The sequence below is a fragment of the Panicum virgatum genome, chromosome 9K (genome assembly GCF_016808335.1).
Source record: "Panicum virgatum strain AP13 chromosome 9K, P.virgatum_v5, whole genome shotgun sequence".
NCBI classification, from domain to species: Eukaryota; Viridiplantae; Streptophyta; class Magnoliopsida; order Poales; family Poaceae; genus Panicum; species Panicum virgatum.
The window spans coordinates 59118395-59136591 of record NC_053144.1 but is presented as its reverse complement, the minus strand read 5'-3'; the positions used below and the strand labels follow the sequence as shown (position 1 = coordinate 59136591).

Below are 18197 nucleotides of genomic sequence, written 5' to 3'. Positions count from 1 at the left end.
ACTTGCACCAAGTGGTCCTTTCTTACTTAAATCTCATTATCTAGCTTTGATCCATAGTTCTAAACAAACATATTTAGAATTTAAACAGCCGCTGCGCCATGTGGTACTTACAAATGGTACTGTTGACAAAAGATAATTCAGTTAGTGAAGCACAATTGGCATGATAGTATAACATGTTTTGCCGTAAAGATGAGATAATTATACATCTATTTTTTAATGTTACTCCCTCCATTCACTTTTGATAGCTATATTTCAAAAACTCAAATGTTCAAAAATGATAGTTATATTTGCTATTGGCATGAGCTGTAGCAATAAATAACACTAGTAACGAGGAGTTCCCAGCTAAAACATTACAGAACCAACAAAAAAGTCTATGCTGCATTCATTAGATTGATAAGCACACTTGGTGCTCTTAATCATTGTGTCGTATAGAAATATATCAATTAAAACTAAATGGAGGGAGCATTGTGCTTGTGCTTTGCAGTCCATTATATAGGCGGCTTCAGGACTTGTCATGGAAAATTGGGAACCATTAATTCTGCTAGTGCCGACTGACGGCTACTGCTTGTTTGTCTGTACTCCTTCCATTCTCCTTTCTTTTGATAGTCTCACTTGCAAAATTAAAATATTTATAAATGATAATCCTATTTGCTCTGGACCATGACAATAAATAGTACTAGTAACGAGAAAATTCTAGCAAAGACATTGGAGGACTAGCAAAAAGCATACATTAATTAGATGATAAGTAAGGTTGCTTTTCCTTGATCATTATGTCAAGATGAAATAAAACTATCAATAGAGAATGGAGGGAGTATAACCATATATAAATGCCTAGCTTTTGGGAAGAAAGATGTAACCTCTTTCTCCATTAGGGCATCCGCAATAGTTAGCTATTTAGCTAGCTAGATCTGATGTGGCGATAGAAAAATAGGAGAGAGTGTAGTAACTAGCAATGAGTAAATAACTGATCTATTTCACATAGTCCAAAAATATATGAGAGGAACATGTGGGTCCAATTGTATAAAATAGTCTTTTCTTTTATCTCTCAGCTCCACATCAGCACACTACGTAGCTAGTGCTAGCTATTACCATTGCGAACGCCCTTAAATGCTATCTTCTTAATTACAGATTTGCTCTCACTAGTGTGGTCCAATCAATTTTATGCCCTCCATATTGCAAAAAAAGTCATTTCGGACATCGTCACGGTCTCCCAAAACAAACTTTGTACTATAAAACATTTATAAAATAGGGAGAAGTCTGAATTACACCCTGGAACTATTGTAGAAGTCTGATTTTAACCTTCAACTACGAAACCGGATAACATAAGCCATTTAACTGTCGAAACTGAGCAAATTTGGCCCTTCGAGTGGTTTCTAAGGTGTTTTTTTAAAATTTTTTAAAAAATTCTATTTAGATCTAAAAAATAATTCATTTTAAATCAGAAAAATTTGAAACTAGTATCAAAGTTTTTTTTAAAAATTTAACCTATCTATTATTTATCTATTTGAATCTTGATTACTGAAAAAATAAGACATAACTACAACCAAATATTATGAAAATAAAAAACAGATATGAATAACTGAAAAATATCATGCAATTGAGGACCAATGGTAGTTATCCTTAGATGATGAGTGATTGTGAAGCGTCCCCTCATAAGAGGTGACTTAAATGTGATACAAATACCAGTCCCAGGAGGTTGATAACACATTTATTACATCATATGGTACATCACCGTACAACTCTACGCGGTAATGGATAATGAAGCGCCACTAACGCGAGAACAACAACTAAAACCCAAACAAGAACATGAACCACGTCGAGGTCATCAGAGTCTTGCGCCATACGAAGCTTCCTGCGGGTGACCCTAACCACAGGTAAGGTTGGGTGCAGAACGAAACCCCTACTCAACGTCCTCAGGAACGAACTCTGGATCTTCCTCTGTAAATATTAAGCAAGGGTGAGTACAAACATACTCAGCAAGTCCAACCCCACCCACGGAGGGGGATAACACAGAATACATGTATAGGATTAATCAAGAATAAGACTATCAGTTAATTTGCGAAAAGCTAATTTTATGCAAGAGTTTATTTTGAAAAGAGAGTTTTCATAAAACAATTCTTATCGTAGCCGAGTAACAAAATGGGCTTGATCCTCACTGGATACAAGTTTTAAAAGCTGCTACCGGACTCCTCATCCGCCGTAGCACACGGCACTACTGCCAGACACTTTTCCAAAAACAACTCACGCCATCCCAAACATCCCCAGAAAAAACACTAGTTATGTGACCAAACCATAACCCGCTCAATCGCGTGAGCATGGCTATTCGAATAGGTTTTACACTCTGCAGAGATTGTACACTTTACCCACAAGTGGGGTACCGCACCACGGTCACCTTAGTGCTGGTGCAGATCCCAACAAAGCCATTACCCACCTTAGCTAAGCCTGGCTAGCCAACATGGACTCCACCAAGGGGTTAACCTACCCACAAGGACTAATCGGGCATAAGTCACCCAGATCTTATCCCGTCTCCTTGGCCACCTGTTGCTCTCAGCTCTCTTGATGACTATCAGACTAGCTAGTGGGATTTATGCTAAGCTGTTGCCACATACAACAGTCGAGTGGTTGCACGATGGATTGGGTTAGGCAAGACGTCACAACAACTTGGTCCTTAACTGTGACAAGATGGACATCTCCCAACCTTGCTCAACCACACCGGGTCAAGCACACCTTTTGGCACCTCACACAGAAATGACATCCATCTCGTCAAAACACATCTTTTATTTATTCTTCAATAAATCCACCTTTTCCCTCCCCACACACTCACACATTTTCTTTTATAAACAATAACACCATATTTGATGAGTATAAGGTCCTAAGCAATTCTAGCAGCGATCCATATCCAAATATATCAAATCATATTTAGACATTAATCTAGGTAATCAAGGAATGCTTATAACAAATCAAGGGATAGCTATCCAACCAGATTTTAGCAGTCAAAGCATATGCAATTTTGTAAAACAGACCAATAGGTGGTGTTTATAAAACTAGGACAAAATATGCATCAAAGGATGAGATTGAACTTGCCGTTCACAAAGCCTTCCGGGAAGTTCTGATCGATGTACTGTCCTTCGGGTTCGGGGTCGCTGTACTGGTCCTCGCACACTTGCTCGCGGTACTGCTCGTCGACGGATTCTTCCTCGGTCACACAGACAAGCACACAATGAAGAAAAGAAACACATATTTTATCGTTGAGCTCGAATCGGAGAAAATAAAGAAATAAAGATGGGAAAATATTTTTGGAAGGATTTTTTTGAATGGAGTTGGCCAAAATACTACTGGAAAGGGCGTGGTAAAGTTTTGGAGTGAATGGAGGATTTTTGGTGCATAAAATGGTAGGTCGAAGAGGCGTCTAGGGCTAAACGGGGTTCAAGGGTTTATTTGTAATTACTTTTGGGATTGGAAGGGCTTGGTTGGAATTCCTAGAAATGTGTGTGCCACTCTGAAAAGGGGCAGGGATCTCGGTGTAATTGTTTTTGTATAGTGGAGGGGCTTATTCATTAAAAGGAATAAGAGAGGGGCTTCTTTTGGAAATCGGTCAAGAGAGGTGGGGGGTTTCTTAACAGAAAAGGGAAGAGAGGAGGGGGCTAAGGGCAAACTAGCCCTTTCTTCTTCCTCCCGTTCTCTCCCTCGACAGAACATAGGAGGGGGAGGAAGGAGGGGGCGCCCCTGGGATCCGGCTCTCCGGAGCATGGCGGCGGCCGGGAAGAGGGGGAAAGGGAGAGGAGGCCGAGGGGGTCTGATTCCCCTACTCACCTCGGGCTATGGCGGAGCGAAGAGGCGGCGCGACGGTGTCCGGCGGAGGCGGGCGGAGGTGGCTCTGGTAGCGGACCAGCAAGGCTGGGGAGGGGCGCGCGGTGGTGGAGGTGGTTGTGGAGGTGGAGTGCGCGGTGGAGGGCCTATTTATAGGCCGAGCAAGAAAGGGGAAAGGCGGTCGCGGTGGCCGGCCGGCCGGCGAGCATCTCAGCCATTAATGGCGCTCGGCGCAGCGTCGCGGAGAGGCGAGGCGGCACAGGACGACGGGACGGGTCGGGCAGAGGCCGAGCGGCGCGGCGAGCATCTCGGCAGCCATTAACGGCGCTCGGCGTCGCGGAGCGGTGGCGCGAGCGGCGAGGCGGCATGGGACGACGGGACTGGTCGGGTAGGGGCCGAGCGGCACAGCGAGCATCCCGGGCGCGGGGAACGCGTGGGCGCACAGGGAGCTGCGCGTGCGGCGCGTGGAAGAGGCACGGCAAGGGGGTCCCTAGCTTGACGGGCTGCACTGGGCGTGGACGCCGCGGCTCCCGCTGGAGCAAGGTCGGGCTGCTAGGGAGGGTTAGTGCGTGTGTGGAGTTTAGCTTGCTAGTTCTAGTACTTGGCTTGCTTGTGTGCTGCGTGTGTGGGAGAGTGCACAGGCTAGAGAGAGAGCAAGAGATTAGGAAAGAAAATTGATTAGCTGGAGACTGGAGTGCGTGCTGCTGCTTGACTTGCTTGCTCCCAAGTGTAGCTCTTGAGGTCTGATCGTGGGAAAAAGATAGGAAGGAGAGAGGGCAAGAGATTAGGAGGAAGAGGATTAGGCTGCACCGATGGCTTAAAAGGAAGATAATATTAAATGGTGTTTAGGCAAAAGATTAGAGCGGGAAAAAAATAGAGAGGGGTCGGTCGTCAGTGCGCCGCGCGGCTTCGGCGGGAAGCGATGCGCACACAAAACGAGAAAGGAAACAAGGAGAAGACGACGATTGATTTCAGTGTCACAAATTAGGTTTGGTGTCAGGGCGACGAACCACCGAAAAATATTTGAGCTCAGCGATGAAAATATTTTGAAAATCATTTTTAGCGAGTAATTTATTTGGGCGAATTTTCGGGATGTTACAGATTGACAACATCGTGTGGATTTGATGTATCTCTTGACTCGTGATGTGCAGGTGTTGGATGCGGCATGGCGGTCGACAGTACGTGGTGAAGGTCAGGCGAAAGATTCATGCTGAAGGACCAAGACGGTAAAAGGTGAATGCGAGTAGGCCTGGACCGAGAGACTTGAGGAGATTGTGCGGAGCCATGGGCGGTCCACACGGTGCACTGAAGAGCAAGAGTACATGGTGATGAAGACGGCGTCGGCCAAGTCGGCGAGGACGATGGCGAGTCAAGTAGGCGGCCCGTGTGGCGGGTGGGCACGAACGACTTGAAGGCGTCAAGGCTCGGCGGGAGGTCGAACACGCGTTGACATCGACGGTTTGACCTCAAAATCGGGGAGTCAGTCACGTCGTGCGGCGGTGTGCGAGAGGATTTGATCAGTTTGATCTCAAAACTGGGGGAGACGGGTTTGACCGGTTTGGGCCTCAAAACCGGAGGGGGACTTGACGCGGTCAAGGTCCGAGCGGAGGGCACGTGGCGTCATCGCGAAACTTGCGTCGAGGCGAAGCGAAGTTGTGAAGACGGCGTGTCTGTCCGGGACTCCAATAAAAAGTTAAACGATTTTGCCCCTGCGTGGGTGGCTATTGTAATATATAGTATATGTGTATTTTAGTCTTTCGGCAGCACTATATATAGATAGGGATGGCTAGTAGAGGGGTTAGCAAACCCTAATTCATTTGGTCTTCTAATTCTTGTTATTTTCGGATTAGAGTTTATGGGAGATTTTGTTGGGAAAGGAGGCCCAAACCTTTTGTGCCCTCCGGGATCGAAGATTTGAATCCTTGATTTTATTTCACTGCGTTTTTCCTTTTCTGCGCATTTTCGGGTGATTTTCGGATGAATTTTCGTTCGTCGCTTTTGGGTGCGATTTTGGCAGGATTTCTTGAGGGGTTTTGTTGCTAGGATCGTTGGGAGCAACTTTGGTTCAATCCCCTCTTGAATTCATCGCGATTTCAGTCCGGATTTTGAGATTTCGTCAAGAACGTGTTCTTCAAGGTGCTTCCGGTTTTTCCCTTGATTCGTCGTGGATCTATTTGGTCTAGTAGTCACGCATCTATTACCGGAAGTTCATCTTGATTCGTCGCATTTTGAGGGAGTAATTTGAAGCAGAAGGTTCGGTTTTCGTTTCTTGCTTTCCTCTTTGCCTCCTGTTCTTGCACTGCAGGTGCGCGAGGGACGCAAGGACTCCGCGGCGGCGGCGGCCAGCACGTGGGGCAGGCGGCCCCAAGACCAGCTCGCCAGCAGCAGGCGGGCGACGGCGCGCAGCAGCTCTCCCGGCGGCAGATCCAAGCACGCAGCGGCGCGTCGCGGTCAGCAGCACCAGCTCGCAGGCGGCGGTGCTTGCGAGCGCAGCTTGCAGCGGCAGCAGGCCGCGAGACGCGCGCAGCAGCCCGAGTGGGCGTTTTTTTTATTTTTATATTTTTAAAATCGTTTTTTACATAAATATATTTTCGGATCCATAATTTACAGTTTTGAACCCCTACCGCCCGGCTGTGGGGTGGCAGGGTACCTGCCGCCAACTGCCGGGGCGGTAGGGATCTGAATGTAAATAAAATTTATTTTTAATTACATTTTGACCCCTGGGGAGCTTGCCGCCCCCCTGCCGGGCCTGCCGCCAACTGGCGGGGCGGTAGGCCAGGCAAAAAATTATTTTTTAGTTTTCAAAACAGTGAACTTCTAAATTTAATTAAAAATTATAAAAAAATCAAAAAAATAAAACTTAATTTTGTTAGGTTTCTTAAATCAAGATCTACAGAGAAAAAATACTCATGCATGTGAAATGTCAATTTTGCCCCTCTAAAATTTTAGGTTGTGTTTAATCTAGTTTATTTTGTATCTGTTGTTCTGTTTGTCTAAAAATCTTGAAAATTTTGTGGTAGCCTAATTTTTGCATGTGTATTTCACTGGAAAATTTTCAGGTGCATAGCCTAGGTGCATGTTTGTGGATCTATTATTCTACTGCTAAATGATGGAAATCCAACAATAATAGATCCACAAATATGCACTTAGATATGTTATATTTTAAAAAAAAACTTTCGAAACCCATTTCACATTTTTTTGATTAAAAATGAATTACTTATGAATTTTTTAATTTGAAATTGATATTTTTACTTATCACAAAATGGAAAACCACCTTCAAAACCACCTAAGGGGTCAAATGTGTCCGGTTTCAATAGTTGGATGGCATTTGTTATCTGGTTTTTGAGTTGAAGACTGAAAATCGGACTTTCGTGATAGTTCACGGGTGTCAAGTGGACTTTTTCCTAAAAAAAAGAGTCGGCATATTCCTTTACTAAGCTACATTTCAATACGAATTATTTACATTATTTACAGTCAAAATCGCTTTTATATTTTCAGGCTCAACCCAAAGAAAATTATTTATAGTCAAAATTTAAAATATTTGACTTAACATAGAGTCAAAATGACCGACTTTCTTTACAATATGGAAGAAATATTTTTTTAGACTACGTGCATCTTCGAGACTTTACATCAAGTCAATATATGCTCTTGAAAATCAATAAAGCTATTATGAAAAAAGAAATAGTGTTGGTTTGGCTCCTCTCATCAGAGCTAGCAACAGGTCAATCCATTTGGAGGAAATGCTGCGTCCACGATCAATCATCTAGGCGAAACCGAAACCCCGCACCCACGGCCAATCTTTTGACGATTTCTTCCATCTTGTCAGCATCCTTCACGCCCAGCAGACATGGACCCTCATTGGCATTTAGTATACACGCGACGTGCTTGCATTGTGTTCTCTTTGGCTGGGGCGGGGGTGCATGCACCCCTCTACAAGATTAGAAACCTCCGTTGACGCCCGAAGTCGCCGATCGACGGGCCGAGTTGACGCCAAGTCGTCGGTGTCGGTCTATATATCTCGCCCAAAACCGCCGGTGTCGATCGGTCTATTAATACATCATCGCACGCGCTTCTTCCCAGCGGCACTAGCACTACACGTACTTCGCTCGTTCCTGACGGGAGATGGCGGCCTCCAAGGTCAAGGACGACGGGCCGGCGGTTGGCATCGACCTGGGCACGACCTACTCGTGCGTGGCCGTCTGGCGCCATGACCGCGGCGAGCTCATCGCCAACGACCAGGGCAACCGCCTCACGCCGTCCTGCGTCGCGTTCAAGGGCGACGAGAGGCACGTCGGCGACGCGGCCGTGAACCAGGCCGCCTTGAACCCCACCAACACAATCTTCGGTGAGAACTACACACGTGCTCTTTCATCACTCGCCTATATATCTAGGAGTATACTATCTTGTTATTTTCTTCGACTCCACGAGTTTTGGGTTCATGTGTTGTGGTGTCGCTGATTTGCGTCGGGTGTGCTTAAATGGTTTTTATACATACTCACTCCGTTTCAAATTATTGGTCATTTGACTTTTTTGACCTCAAGTTTAACCACTCGTCTTATTCACAAATTTATACAAAATATTATTTTTTTGTTGTGGATTGCTTTATCAATACAAGATCTTCAAGAATGACTTCAATTTGACAAATGTTTGCATATATTTTTTGAATAAGATGAATGGTCAGACTTAGTAAAAAAAAGTCAAACAAACTGCAGTTTGAAACGGAGGTAGTAATAACTAGCTAGAGAATACTAGAAACACAAGCAGCCGCTCCTTTGTAGGAGCACCAGCTATTTCAGTAGCTTTCAAAACAGTGGCGTAGCTCGCCGGAAATTTTAGATGGGTCAGACTCACCCTCGCCCAACTCCCAACACTGACGCCTACTGGTTGTTCATCCCTGGCATTAGCCGCTGCCGCCGCCTCCACTCTACGTCCACGGCCGTGCCCAGCAGGAGCGTCCACGCTGATGCGCCTCCGCCTCCCCCTCCATGAATCAGAGCCGACGGGATAGTGAGTGCATAGTGCGAGCCAACAGACGGAGCCATGGATAGGAGGGGCGAGGCCGCAAGGGGTCGGCCGACGGCGGCTAGAGTTCCGCCGCGCAACACACACACCCAAATGGTGAGCGCGTCCAGACTGCTGCTCCCCTCCTCCATGTGGGACCTCGCCTTGCATTTCCGACAGCACCGTCTGTGTCGCCTGCACCACGCCGGCGTGGCAGTGTACATGCTCGTCGCCTCCTCCTCAACGGCCACCCTCTCTCCCAATCTTCATCGCCGATCCTCCTCCACCTCACCTGGCCCCACTGCACTCCCCACTCAGGCCCCCGACGCTCGATATCACAAGGCCCACCGGCTCCTCCGCCACCGCAAGGGCACCCGCTCCCTCCTCTCTGACGACAACCATACCACCCATTGCTCATGCTCTTCTAGGGCCTCACCGCCGCCAAGTATGTTGTTGCGTCATCTCCCAAGCCGACCTTCGTCGCCGCCGGCTGGAACGCCATGGGAGGGGCCGGAGTGGGGGTTTTGCTCCACCGGTAGCTGGGGCAGCTGCCCACCCCGCAGTATGGAGCAGAGAATCTCCAAGAATACCCTATTTCTCTTCCCCATCCTTGTTTTTTTTGGAAAAAAAGCCAAAAACACACACTCCAATAGTTCCCCATCCCAATTTTCCATCTCTAATAATTGGCAAATTGGGTTCCCTTGTGCGTAAAAATACGCATGCCTTCATCGCTCCCCATCGCCCTTTCCCCGTGACTTTTTTTATCGCGTCGTCTTCTTCCCCGCACCATCCCTCCATCGCGCCATGGATCAAATCCATTCTTTTGATTTTTTCCCCATGTTTTAGGATTTAGGGTTTAGTTTCTATAGTCACCGTCGCCGTTGTTGGCCTGTCCGCCATGAACTGCGCCCGCCGCCACTTCTTCCCGTACCGATTCCGGCCACCACGGTGCATCACCGGCGCAAGTAAGAGGTAAAATGGAACCCTCTCGTCATTCTCTTTCTTTTCCTCCAAATTTCAAGACCTCTTGTGGCCTAAATCACCGGCATTCTGACTTGCAAGAAGCTCCTGTCTGCCAGCCATGTCCGCAAGCCATGGAAGTTTCTCGTGGAATTATCCTTGTGAGGCCACAACTTCTCATTTTTAGGAGTAAAAATGGGGAACTATTGGAGATAGACTCCTTTTTGCTTCTCCATACCTATTTAGAGAGTTGGCAAACAACAAGTTTTGGAGAAAAAAATATTAGAAACTCTTGGAGATGCTTGATAGGCTGTCAATGTTTGCAATTGCAGACAAAAGGTTCATGAGAGATCGTCTGAAGTGTTAATTGTAACTCTCTGGTCAATCTAAAGTACGAAGCGTGTATTTAGAAGGAACTACATTTCTTATGGGAGCAAGATGATAGCACGGGGCATGTATCTCATGTTGTAGTGTTATAATTTAGTTCATATATATAGCAAGTATTGTACCTAGACAAATGATCAATTTTTTTAAGCAGCGTGGGTAAGATAAATCTGTCGCTTCATTATTTCCGTGTAAGTGTCATGTCCTGCAGCCTGCTATTGCACTTGATACATATTTTGTGCATTCTATTAACGTGACGCTACTATTTAGGTAGTATATTATTTTAGGTATCGAAATGGATCTATGATTTTTTTAGCTTTATTTATTGTGGTGAAAGTAGGGGTAAAATTATTGAGAAATAAGGAGACACAATTAGCTAGAGACTTAATGTAATTGAGAAACGAGGAGATTTTGACTTTTAGTTATGTGGCAATTAATATGACACGCTTCTGTATAGGTAGCATTAAAAGCCATAGAAGAAGGGTGGTACGATATAATAGTTTTAGCAAAATAGGATCATATGTTGAATGAATTATGAAAACAAGCCGAACTTACAATTTTGTTGTGTAGCAAAGTTTAGGTTTTGAAATTTGAGCAATGTTTGTATTCAAAACTTTTTTAAAAGTGCTTTGAGTTTGAAATTGTAATGCATATATAATAAAGCTATAGATTTTGAAATTATGAGTAACTTTTGTATTGAACATTTCTTAATTTGAAAATATTTTGGTATCCAAATTGTAGGTACAACGGATCCCACATAAGCATTTGTGAAAACGAATTAAATTTTGCTCTATAATAGAGTTGTAGTTCTCAAAAAAATTTATCAAATTTTATATTGAACAACTTCTGATTGCGACATGTTTTGATGTTTAAATTGTACGTATAATATTGCTCGTGTATACGAAATGAATGGAACAGGTTGTGGTTTGATTTAATTGAAATCCAAGGGGTTTTCTAAAAAATTCCGAAGAGAAGCAGGATGGCGGGTTGATTTTATGGAAGTCTAAAGTTTTCTTTGCAAATTTCCTTAACCGAGAAGGTTGGTCTGTGTGTTAATTTTGATAAAAGTTGTGGTCTTTTTTGAAAAAATATCTAAGAGACGAGGCTGAACTTGATTTAACTAAAGATTGAGAATTTTTTTTTTGCAAAATGATCGGACTCGCGCGCCCGATCGAACTGCCAGGAAAGGTGGCTGACGTGGCGCAATCTCTGCTCAAGAAATTCACTGGTTTTGGGTCTTTAGAGATGTTCGTGCAGTGCGACATAAAAATATAAATTCTACTATTTTATTTAAAAAATCATAGTTTTATATTTTTTAGTACGGTAACGTTTTTTTGCATTGTAGATGTAGGGTTATTCTAAACCTAGTAGTTAAACTATTGACCAAACTGATGAGTAATTAATGAGCCGAATTACTGCATTATTGAATCGAGTTCAGGAAAAAACTAATAGTAATCGTGCGTAGTAGTTATTACTAAAAATTTATTATAGCGGATCCTTTTTATTTTAGTAAAAAATATTACAAAAATTAGAATAACATTAGTTACATCCTATATTCTAACACGCAGAGGCGGATCTAAGGGGGGCTCCATGGCCCCCTACTGGAGCCCCCACCGCCCCCCCTAAAATTTTGGAGACCATTGATGAAGGAAGGGAGGGAGTAAGGAAGAAGAAGGGTCACCAGCCCCCCTGCCTTCCATTTCTGGCTTCGCCACTGCTAACACGACCTCGCCTCTAATTTTAACTTTTTATCCAAATTGACAAGAACTTAATTAATTTACATATGACCTGTTACCATGTTGCATGCGCAAGCAGATATGGGCGTGTTGCTCGGCCCAGTAGCAGGCATGCTGCTTGTGGTGTATCTCATCGCTAGTCTGGAGGGGGGCATACAGTACATGTGAAAGCCATGTGTTATTCTGATATAAAGAGTAAATTACAAGAGTACAACTTTAACTTAAAATAAATGTTGTGATAAAGGCCATAGAAATGTACTAATTAATCTCTCATCTAGTGATGAATATTAAGGATAACATCTACCAACAGATATGTAGCGGAATAATAACGATCGCGTGCACAAAAAATACAACAATTTATGTGGGAAAACCACCTCAAGGTGAGGAGTAAAAAGCCACAGAACCAATCGGTCCACTTCAAGCTTCCACTATAATCAACAAATAATTATACCAGCAGCAACACATTCACCATAATGCAAACTTAGCATCATCAACAACAACAACCACAATCATCTAACAAGAGGTATGACAACATCAAACTGAGAAGTCACCGATTTTGTCCCCTTCGATAATTAGTTCATATCTCATAAACCGCATGACCATTGTGCACGATAGAAAAATAGATCTACGAGTCCATTGACAAAATTTCAGCTCAATCGGGCACTGTTTCACCACCAAAATTAATCGTCTACCAAAACTGTTCTGTGCTGAAACTGCAGTCACTCGAACTTATAAAACTCCTCTCAAATCTGATGCTTTGGTCAACCAATCCTCAAACCAGCTGACCAAATTGAAGTACTCTAAGTGTAGAACGAACTCACCAAGTCTGGTGCAAATCCAAGCACGTTTGAGCCTCCAATCGCTGGCTAGAAGAAGATTAGTGAGAGCCACCAAATATCCAAATATGGACAGACCTTCTCCTTCCTCCTCCCTCTTCTCTCTAGTTGTGTTGTGTGTGTTTTGCTCTCCCTCCCTCTCTCAAGTGAAGTCTTGAGATGGGATTGAGAGAAGGTTGTGGTTTTCTTGTGCTTATACTTCCCTTTGAAGTGCTATCAACCGTTGGATCGAGTACCAAATTAATGGTGCACAAGCACTGAGCTTGGCTATCTTAATGAGTTTGATGGGCTCCAAGTTCTCCTCTATGTGGAGGGATAGTTCAACAATAAAGCCTTTCCTCACACCGTCACACGTGAAAGATGAGCACTTCCATCCATGAACTGTAATGCACTGAGAAACTAAACTAGCGGAGCAGAACCAGGATGAAAGAGGACGGCGTGACTGGGTGGTGGGACGGCCACACGAGGTGCACCTCAAGGCCTTCCACTGTGAAAAATGAAACCACGAGTTCAGTCGTAGCAGTTGCCATATGTGCCCAACTGCCCATGTTGCGTAGCCCTACGGAACACAATTCAGACCACGAAGAGTAAGATAATTTTTCTAGCTGCCTGCTCATATACTTCTGCCACTTATTTAATCGTTATGTTTTTGTGTTCTACGCAGGCACGGACTAGTAAATTCAGCCAAGAAAAAGGGAACATGTCGAATAGATTCAAAATAGCTAGTTTCATAGTATCGCCATTCTTTTATTTTAGTTTTGTGCTGTTGTGAAAGAGTCAGGGCAACCCATCAGTCCACCCGATTCTAGATCCGGAGAGGACCAACTTGTGACAGCCCCGTCGAGTTAAAATACTTAATTAAACGTAACCACTACCATCTAGCGCATTAACTTAAGTAAGTGTAATTTGACAGGCTGTTTCCAACCCACAGGACGACCGAAACACACCAGAAGTCTCGCACGAAGACGAGCGCAGAAGGTACCAGCACGATACAATCTTACAAAAATAGCAAATTATATTAAGACTTTTACAAAACAGCTTTAAATTTAAAATTTACAAATGAAAAGATAGCAGCGGAAAAGAATCTACTTACAGACCATTTTTACTAGAGAATAAATAAAACAAACTAAATAAATCGAGAACTACCGAGACGTGAAGACAAGGCGCCACATCGAGCCCACCGATATGACACCTAGTTAGCTCCTAAACCTGAAATAGGGTAAACAACAAACCCTGAGCAACTAATACTCAGCAAGACTTACCCGACCAGTGCATATAACTTAGCCCACATATCTAGACATGCAAGGCTTTCTGGCTGGTGGCTAATTTTGCAAAAAAGGCTTCTAAAATGAGTCCTTATTTTTTTTTTCATTTTTAGCTCCAAATTCTATATGCTAAAATCATCAACTAGTATTTGCACCTGCTAAGCAATCGTAACAAACATAGTGTAATAATTCATGATAATCATTTTCAATCATCACTTAAATTCCATATAGCATTACTACGATACGGTGCTACGATCAAGGTGCTCATATCCGAGAGCGACTGACAGCGAATCGATCCGATTTAACCTTGCAAGGTGAACCTAACCAACACTGCACGCGTACGCCCCGTCGGACCACACACACTAACCATTCCCCTCCACGCCTCGAACTACAGGAAGCAGCCCAACGACATATGGTCAGCCGAGCTCAACGTGAGACCACCAAAAGTAAACATATGCATCCCCAATTCTCCGCGACTACTCGACCACCCCAGGAGTTGGGTGCGGGTTCCTGTACTTTCGAAGCAAAGCAGTACTCGGCTTACCGGTTTCGACTACCTCCTACTCCCGGCATGCGGCTAGTACAATTCAAACTCGATCAGCAGGGCCAGACAACGGTACGGTCCTAAACCGACACAGACGGGACTAGCCTTTCCCCGCCCGGTCTCCAATTCCTTTCCTTTCCTGCATCTTCCAATATTCTATGTATTCAATTTATAGAGACATCATATATTTCACGAGTAACAGAAAATTACTCGACTCTAAAATATCTTATATCTCGCGAGTAACAGGATATCACTCGACTTCTACCGAGACCTGTTAAGCATAGCAGTGCTACCGACCTACACATACTAGTATAAGGCCCAGAAAAACCTAGAGATCATGCAACTAAGGATTCAAACAACTCCTGAAACATAATGTACAAGTAATAAGCATACATAGTAATTCATAAATTGAAATAGTAGGACATGCACCGGGGCTTGCCTGAGGGTAACACTAAGTTGGCGTTAATATTAACAAGGCCTTGGGCCCTTCCGACCATTGGGCCGGGTCTTCACGAATCCCCTCTCAATCCTGCTTCACCGATCCTGAGCTTCACGATCCATCTGTAGTCGACGTTCTCACCACGTATTCTATACGAATGCATATGAAATGCCAATTAATGTACATGCATATAAATAATACGATTATAATTTCACAAACACGAAGCAACTATTGACCGAGTATAAACGCTACGATTCTCATATAATTACGCCTGTCAGCCCTACTACTATCGGTCAGACCGGTATACCAAAGCGGTCAGACCGGTCTGGCCTATGTGAGACTCGAGACAAAATCCGGAGTATCCGGACGTATTCTCGGAGTATCCGGATCCCAAGTCCGGAGTTTTTGGGTCTATACCCGGAGTTGTCCCCGGAATGTTAAAAATCCGGAGTATCCGGGTTTATACCCCGAGTTTTCCCCGGAGTGTTCCAAATTCGAAGTATCCGGGCTTATACCCGGAGTCTCCGGGCCCGACAACATTTTTTCTACCAAGAACAGAAATTCTCATGGTGGAAAAACTAGCCCACCAAAATTGAAACCCTTTTGAATCCTAGTTCAAGGATGCATAAGGAGATGATTGACCAAAGAAAATCACTTAGAACCTCCTAGAAAGATAGATCGGGCCGGCACAAGTTGGAGTGCCTTGAACGAGCTTTTCCCCGCGCGAATAACTTGAAACCCAAGACTTCCCGGGAAGGAACATATGGAGAAGAAGGTGCTCCTCGCCATCTTGAAGCCTTCTTGGCCTTGAGCTCAAGTTGGGGTGGAGGATTTGGGGTTTAGGGCTCTAGGGAGAGGGAGAACACTTGAGGGAGAGAGTGAGGGAGGGAGTGGACGTGAGAGAGGGAGAGAGTGACGTGAGAGAGTGAGGGTGAGCGTGAGGGAGTGAGGAATAGAGAAGAGCTGATGTTTTAATGTTTGGAAACAGTGCAAGAGCTAAGACACGTGATATAGAAACTCCAGGTCCGAACTATCCGGAAACAAATCCGGAGTATCCGGGTAATTCCGGAATATCCGGGTGCAAACCCGGAGTATCCGGGTTTTCCCAGGCTCCAGAAAATTGGACTGAACTTGAGTCGATTTTTTGGTGACTCGATTTGTACCCGAAAAACTAAGTCTCTAATTAACTAGTTAAGCCCGTGATTAATCTTGATTATAGGTGATTAACACCTGGGGTGTTACACAACTCGTGCACAATCTCATTAGAAGAGTAACGAGTATTATTTTACCAGAATTTTTTCAACGGAAATGGCAGGAGTTGCAAATCAATGTTGTTACTAGTAATATTTATCGTTCACTCAACTCATCGATTATACATCACTAAATTCTCACAGAAGTGAAGCGACTGATAGGACGAAGATTTAATGACGAGTCTGTACAAGGAGACATCAAATTGTGGCCCTTCAAAGTCGTTGCAGGTCGTGACGACCGGCCCATGATCGTGGTGCAGTATGAAGGCAAGGAGAAGGAGTTCATGCCTGAGGAGATCTCCTCCATGGTTCTTGCCAAGATGAAAGAAACAGCAGAGGCCTACCTCGCTAAAACGGTCAAGGACGCCGTGATCACAGTCCCTGTCTACTTCAGCAACTCCCAGCGCCAAGCTACCATCGACGCGGGTGCCATCGCTGGCCTGAATGTCATGCGCATCATCAATGAGCCAACCGCCGCCGCCCTCGCCTATGGTCTTGAGAAGATGCCCGTCTGCGACGAAGGGACGAGGAGGACGGTGCTTGTCTTTGATCTTGGTGGTGGTACCTTTGATGTCTCCCTCCTTAGCATCGATCCAGGTGTCGACATGAATAAGGGCATGTTTGAGGTGATGGCCGTCGCCGGTGACACCCACCTTGGCGGGGCAGATTTTGACAATGAGATGGTGAAATACTCTCTGAAGGAGTTCGCAAGGAAATATAAGACGACGACGGACATTAACAGCAACCAGAAGGCGTTGCGGCGGCTGAGGACTGCCTGCGAGAGAGCCAAGAGGATGCTATCTGCCACGGCACAGACCACCATCGAGGTCGACTCGCTCCATGAAGGTATTGACATGAGCATCAGCATCACCCGCTCCCGATTTGAGGAGCTCAACAAGGAGCTCTTCAGCAAGTGCTTAGAGGCCTTGCGTAAGTGCCTCCGCGATGCCAAGGTTGACAAGAGCAGCGTCCAAGATGTCGTCCTTGTGGGAGGCTCCACCCGCATCCCCAAGGTGCGGAGCATGCTCAGGGAGTTCTTCGACGGGAAGGAGCTCTGTCAAAGCATCAACCCTGATGAAGCCGTCGCGTACGGGGCAGCCATCCAGGCCTACATTCTGCGTGGCGGAACCGACGACGGGAGGATGGTGGATATGCTTCTGCGCGACGTCACCCCTCTCTCTCTCGGGATCGAGATCAGAAATGACTATACAATGAGCGTGGTGATCCCCAGGAACACCGCCATCCCCACCATGAAGACACAGAACTTCACCACCCTATACGACAACCAGATCGACGTGAAGTTTCTGGTGTACGAGGGCGAGAGCGCCAGCACCAAGGATAACAACCTGCTCGGCGAGTTCATGCTCACCGGCATCCCCCCGGAGCCCAAGAGCGTACCCATTATGGAAGTCACCTTCGACATCGATGCGAACGGCGTACTGAATGTGTCAGCGAAGCACAGATCCACCGGGCAGACGAACAGCATCATCATAACTAACGACAGGAGCAGGTTGAGCAAGGAGGAGATCGAGAGCATGGCGCAGCGGTTCAAGAGGATTGCAACCTAATTGCCAGCCACCCGGCATGGATCAGGGATCTACAACGTACTAGTATGGTTAATATTAGCACTGCCTAAGAAAATAACCTCGTACTGTTATGGCAGACTTGGCTGTGCTTGCGTAATGCTACTATTGTTATTATTTGCTATCTTGAACCATGCTCTACTATTGTTATCATTATCCTCCTTTTTCGTTTCCGGTAATTCCTACTGGTGCAGTAGCAACCTCCAATCCGGTGAAAACTGCTTAAGATCACAGTATCGTTTAAGCGGAACGGGCTGCACGCATTGCGTCGATGCCGCTACACGGCGAGGCTGATTTCCTTGGCATAAGCATTCCGTCGAACAGGTTGCAGGCGCCGGCCCGCGGCGATAGCAGAAGCGACAGGCAGCTGCGACTGTCACTGCTCGGCG

The 18197-nt window shown here is 45.3% G+C and overlaps 1 protein-coding gene across 1 annotated transcript; it reads left to right on the top strand.

The window, feature by feature from the left end:
* The first annotated feature begins 7860 nt into the window (after window positions 1–7860).
* Window positions 7861–17964, top strand: LOC120652818 (heat shock cognate 70 kDa protein-like). The gene is made up of 2 exons (XM_039930753.1): window positions 7861–8155; window positions 16370–17964. The coding sequence occupies exons 1-2, from the start codon at window positions 7933–7935 to the stop codon at window positions 17791–17793; spliced, it is 1647 nt and encodes a 548-aa protein (XP_039786687.1). The 5' UTR covers window positions 7861–7932; the 3' UTR covers window positions 17794–17964.
* The last annotated feature ends 233 nt before the right edge of the window (window positions 17965–18197 follow it).